We start from the raw sequence: 5000 nt of genomic DNA on the forward strand, positions 1-5000 counted from the left end.
ACACTAGGCTACTTTTACGCACACAACATTGTCCCACTCTGGGTGTGTGCGAAGGGAGAGGCATATAATAGAGGGCCAAAATGGCTCAGAAATTCGACCTCACGAGTGCACCCTCACCAGCCATTTTTATATATGAGCCACTGGGCTATTCCCGTTCAGAGGCAGGCTGCTGTGATGTGTTACAAGTGCCATGTAATAACAATAACAATACTATAGTGGCTTCGAATTGAAACTCACGAGTGCACCCTCAACAGCCATTTTTATATATGAGCCACTGGGCTATTCCCGTTCAGAGGCAGGCTGCTGTGATGTGTTACAAGTGCCATGTAATAACAATAACAATACTATAGTGGCTTCGATTTCAAACTCAAGAGTGCACCCTCACCAGCTGTTTGTTTCCCATTTGGAGAGAAATAATGTGTGGATGTCATTTCGGACATTTTGGCGCTCACGCGAAATGACACAAAGTAACAAAGTCGGAGGGAAACAAAGTAGCCTCTCACTCGCTGCCTGTGGGTGGGAACCGGCTTAGGGCTGTCTGTCTGTCCATCTGTCTGTCCCTCGCTCCAATTGGATAAGGCCACACCGGCCCGGTGGCCAATCGTTGCCTCTTGTGGCGAGGTATATGTACGGCTCTCGAAGTGGCGAGCGGCTCATTCAGACTTTCTGTGACTTTCTCAAGCTACCAATATGAGCGGAAGAGGCAAAACCGGAGGCAAGGCCAGGGCGAAGGCAAAGACCCGTTCATCCCGTGCTGGCCTCCAGTTCCCCGTGGGCCGTGTGCACAGGCTGCTGCGCAAAGGCAACTACGCCGAGCGTGTGGGCGCTGGCGCACCAGTCTACCTGGCCGCCGTACTCGAGTACCTGACTGCTGAGATCCTGGAGTTGGCCGGCAACGCTGCCCGTGACAACAAGAAGACTCGTATCATCCCCCGTCACCTGCAACTGGCCGTCCGTAACGACGAGGAGCTGAACAAACTGCTCGGCGGTGTGACCATCGCTCAGGGTGGTGTGCTGCCCAACATCCAGGCAGTCCTACTCCCCAAGAAGACCGAGAAGGCAGTCAAAGCCAAGTAAATTCGCTACTGCGACTTCAACTTGACTACTCAACCCCCAAAGGCTCTTTTAAGAGCCAACCACCTAGCTCTCCAAAAGCGCAAAGTACCTTTCTATGACCGCAATACATTGAGTGGGTGTATACACAACTATTTCGACATTCTGTGCCCACATGAGGCCTTGCATGAACAACAACACCTACTTGGCCTCATTTGCCATAGCAGGCTAGCATTAGATGATACGTGCCTATAAGCTGTCACTCTTGACTTTGGCGACTATTATTGCGCGTAAAGGGCCGGCGGCGTCCTATTGCGCGCGCACCGGGAGTTTGAGTTTTGGAGAGGCCGGGCCTCCCGTCCAATGGCCAACGGAGGAGGCCTGCGAAACGGGCCAATCGGGGTGGTGGGGAGATGGTGTCCAATCAGCAGGCGCCACTGCCGGCTTTATAAACTTCACATAGGCATTTCGAGGCTATACTCCCGACTGTCAGAGCAGCGCCATGGCCAGAACCAAGCAAACCGCTCGCAAATCCACCGGTGGCAAAGCCCCCAGGAAGCAGCTCGCCACTAAGGCTGCTCGCAAGAGTGCCCCGGCCACCGGCGGTGTGAAGAAGCCTCACCGTTACAGGCCCGGCACCGTGGCTCTGAGAGAGATCCGTCGTTACCAGAAGTCCACTGAGCTACTCATCCGCAAGCTGCCCTTCCAGCGCCTGGTGCGAGAAATCGCCCAGGACTTCAAGACCGACCTGCGCTTCCAGAGCTCCGCCGTGATGGCCCTACAGGAGGCTAGCGAGGCTTACCTGGTCGGCCTGTTCGAGGACACCAACCTGTGCGCCATCCACGCCAAGCGGGTGACCATCATGCCCAAGGACATCCAGCTGGCCCGCCGTATTCGCGGAGAGCGCGCATAAATGAGGATGACCTGAACTCGAATATCCCCCAAAGGCTCTTTTAAGAGCCACCTCCATATTTCCATCAAAAAGGCACAATTGTTCCATGTATACACGCACCTCTACATTAGCCACCATGTATGTTGTTCACTAACACGTCTAAAAGCTACGTATTGCACCTTTTTAGTTGCCTGAAGTCTAGCTTCAATGTTTGTGTGTGTGTATATACACAACCATCTGGCATCATCCACTTCCTTTGAACTATATAGTAACACAGTAAAATGCTTTACAAAGGAGGGGAAAAAGAAACGAGTGATAATATAGGCCGAATAGTAACAAGAATTGTGTTCAGATGAATAATTGACACTATTAGTTGTGTGTAATAATAGCCTTGCATGCAGTCCAGAAAAAACATTGCATGCCAACTTACTTTGAAAGTCCCATGTTGCAGTGCTGCTGAGAGACTCATGCAGAGGCCCAAACTTTACAATGGAGCACGGAGGCCATCTTGTGGTTAAATGTGGGTACTGCACCTCATGGTGAGTCCCTTTCAGCATTTGCTCTTTAGGCCAGCGTTTCCCAAACGCGGTCCTGGGGTCCACAAGGGGTGCGCGTTTTGCGTTTTGCCCTAGCACTCCACAACTGATTCTAATACTCCCAGCTTGATGATGATGAGTTGATTATTTGAATCAGCTGTGTAGTGCTAGGGCAAAAACTCCCAAAATGTGGCCCGAGTTTGGGAAACCCTGCTTTAGGCTAATACTAGCCTATTAGGATGACTTGGTTCGATCGCTTTAATGGCAACTGCTGAACTCTGGTTTCACTAATTACTTGTCCCAGGTCACCATTATGAATCCAATAGCAAAACAAATGTTTCAAAATAGCTCAATAGTGAAAAAAGGCCAGGAAATGATGGGTTCTCAGCAATATTTCACCAACAACCAATCACTATTCACGCATAGACATTAGGATCATCAACAAATATTCCTAAGTCATACTACAAAAGGGTTGTAACGAAATGGATTTGTCTGTTCAATGCAAGTTCAACGTCAAAGAAAAAGTGCATCACCACAACAAACGTGTCTTTAGATACACTGTAAAAAATGACTTTGTGGAATGTACTCAAGCTATTACAGTCAACAAAAGCACACGTCATATTGTTGAGTAGATCTTTTTGCTTGTTTTTATGAGTAGATAAGCTTGAGTAAGTTGAGTTGATGTGGTCCAATACATTGAGTAAAGATGATAGAGACGTAAAAAGGATTATATTACGTTGATTCGACTCAAATAGACATTGTGTTATTTTACCTGAATGATTCATCCTATTATGTATTTAGACCAACTTACTTTGGATTCACTCAATCACATCCCTTAAGAGAAAAGGTATCCGGACACCGGGAATCCATTTATTTAAACATCAACGGTTTGCAAAACATCTGTTATTATGAGTTGACAAATTACGTAATTGCAATCAACACTGCAGGTAAATCATGATTGCTGCAGGTAGGCAACACCGTAGAAATAGGAACTACAACACTAACAACAAGTGACATTTACTCCTGATGTACTGACTGACCTGTTGCAACCTCTACAACCACTGTGCTTATTATTTGACCCTGCTGGTCATCTATGAACGTTTGAACATCTTGGAGAAAAATGTGTGAAACCACTGCCTATATGAGGAGCTGTCGTTGTTTGTTTTATTACCACATACTTATGGAAATTGCACCGGTTGAGAGATGATGGCTCTCTTGTGCCTACGGTGAAGGGTACTTCTGATCCAGCAGGTGGTGCTAAGATCCCTCCCTATATGACTTGAATGATGAGTTGATTTATTCCTTATAGCTCCTAATGATTTTAAGGCCAGTGTTGGCAAACATTACTTGTGCTCCAGCAGGTGGCCATGACATCCCTCCCTATATGACTTGACTGACCAGTTAGTTGATGGACTCCTTATAGCTCCTAAATTTAATGATTTTAAGGCCAGTGTTGGCAAACATGACTTCTGCTCCAGCAGGTGGCCATGAAATCCCCCCCTATATGACTTGACTGACCAGGTAGTTGATGGACTCCTTATAGCTCTTAATGATCTCAAGTGTCTGTGTTTTTATGTGGTTAGGAGTTTTGCTCACTGCGTGTCCCCCTTCCATTTCAGTGTTTCCCAACTCCAGCGGTAGAGTAGGCTACCCCCAACAGGACCCATTTTTCTTGTAGGCCTGGACAGCCACAGCTGATTGAACAACCTGTCACCTAAATTACCAAGTCCTCAATGAGTAGAATCAGGTGCAACAACAACAACAACAACAACAACAACAACAACAATATGAGGAGAGGGACACAGTGTACTAGCTGATCTCCCAGTTGTCACAGTTTGGCCTTGTGTTCCACATAGCCTATATCAGTATTTGAGTATGTTTCCCGCGCACTTTAGTTGCTTTCACGTCATCTTTGAAATCGCTCCTCCCTAGTCCCCTAGAACGAGCGCCCTCCCCTTTGCAACGCCTCCGAACATATAACAGAGGCGCGCTTTCTGTGCCGCCGGCCTCAATCAGGTCGACCAAACGCAGATAATAGCGCACCGCGCACCGGCGCTGAAATCATTCATTCACTTGAACTCAACTAGCGAACACACCATGTCCGGAAGAGGCAAAGGCGGCAAGGGACTCGGAAAAGGAGGCGCCAAGCGTCACCGCAAAGTTCTCCGCGATAACATCCAGGGAATCACCAAACCCGCTATCCGCCGTCTGGCTCGCCGCGGCGGCGTGAAGCGTATTTCCGGTCTGATCTACGAGGAGACCCGCGGTGTCCTGAAGGTGTTCCTGGAGAACGTGATCCGTGACGCAGTCACCTACACCGAGCACGCCAAGAGGAAGACCGTTACCGCCATGGACGTGGTCTACGCTCTGAAACGTCAGGGACGCACCCTGTACGGTTTCGGCGGTTAAACCCACTCTCTTCGGAACCTCAACACCCCGACTCGAACCCAAAGAACCTCAACACCCCGACTCGAACCCAAAGGCTCTTTTAAGAGCCACCCACATCCGCTTAAAATGGG

General features: G+C 48.6%; 3 protein-coding genes across 3 annotated transcripts; all 3 read left to right on the forward strand.

Annotated features, from left to right (window-relative positions):
- Nucleotides 1-690: 690 nt before the first annotated feature.
- LOC311125931 (histone H2A) lies at nucleotides 691-1077 on the forward strand (the record flags this gene model as incomplete). Its single annotated transcript, XM_084199956.1, has 1 exon — nucleotides 691-1077. The coding sequence occupies one exon, from the start codon at nucleotides 691-693 to the stop codon at nucleotides 1075-1077; it is 387 nt and encodes a 128-aa protein (XP_084056082.1).
- Nucleotides 1078-1555: 478 nt separating this feature from the next.
- LOC311125891 (histone H3.2) lies at nucleotides 1556-1966 on the forward strand (the record flags this gene model as incomplete). The annotated part of the gene is made up of 1 exon (XM_084199919.1): nucleotides 1556-1966. The coding sequence occupies one exon, from the start codon at nucleotides 1556-1558 to the stop codon at nucleotides 1964-1966; it is 411 nt and encodes a 136-aa protein (XP_084056045.1).
- A 2612-nt stretch (nucleotides 1967-4578) lies between these two features.
- On the forward strand, nucleotides 4579-4890 carry LOC311125918 (histone H4; the record flags this gene model as incomplete). Its single annotated transcript, XM_084199943.1, has 1 exon — nucleotides 4579-4890. The coding sequence occupies one exon, from the start codon at nucleotides 4579-4581 to the stop codon at nucleotides 4888-4890; it is 312 nt and encodes a 103-aa protein (XP_084056069.1).
- Between the last annotated feature and the right edge of the window lie 110 nt (nucleotides 4891-5000).

The sequence above is a fragment of the Coregonus lavaretus genome, assembly GCF_964263955.1.
Source record: "Coregonus lavaretus genome assembly, contig: HAP1_SCAFFOLD_1336, whole genome shotgun sequence".
In the NCBI taxonomy this organism is placed as follows: Eukaryota; Metazoa; Chordata; class Actinopteri; order Salmoniformes; family Salmonidae; genus Coregonus; species Coregonus lavaretus.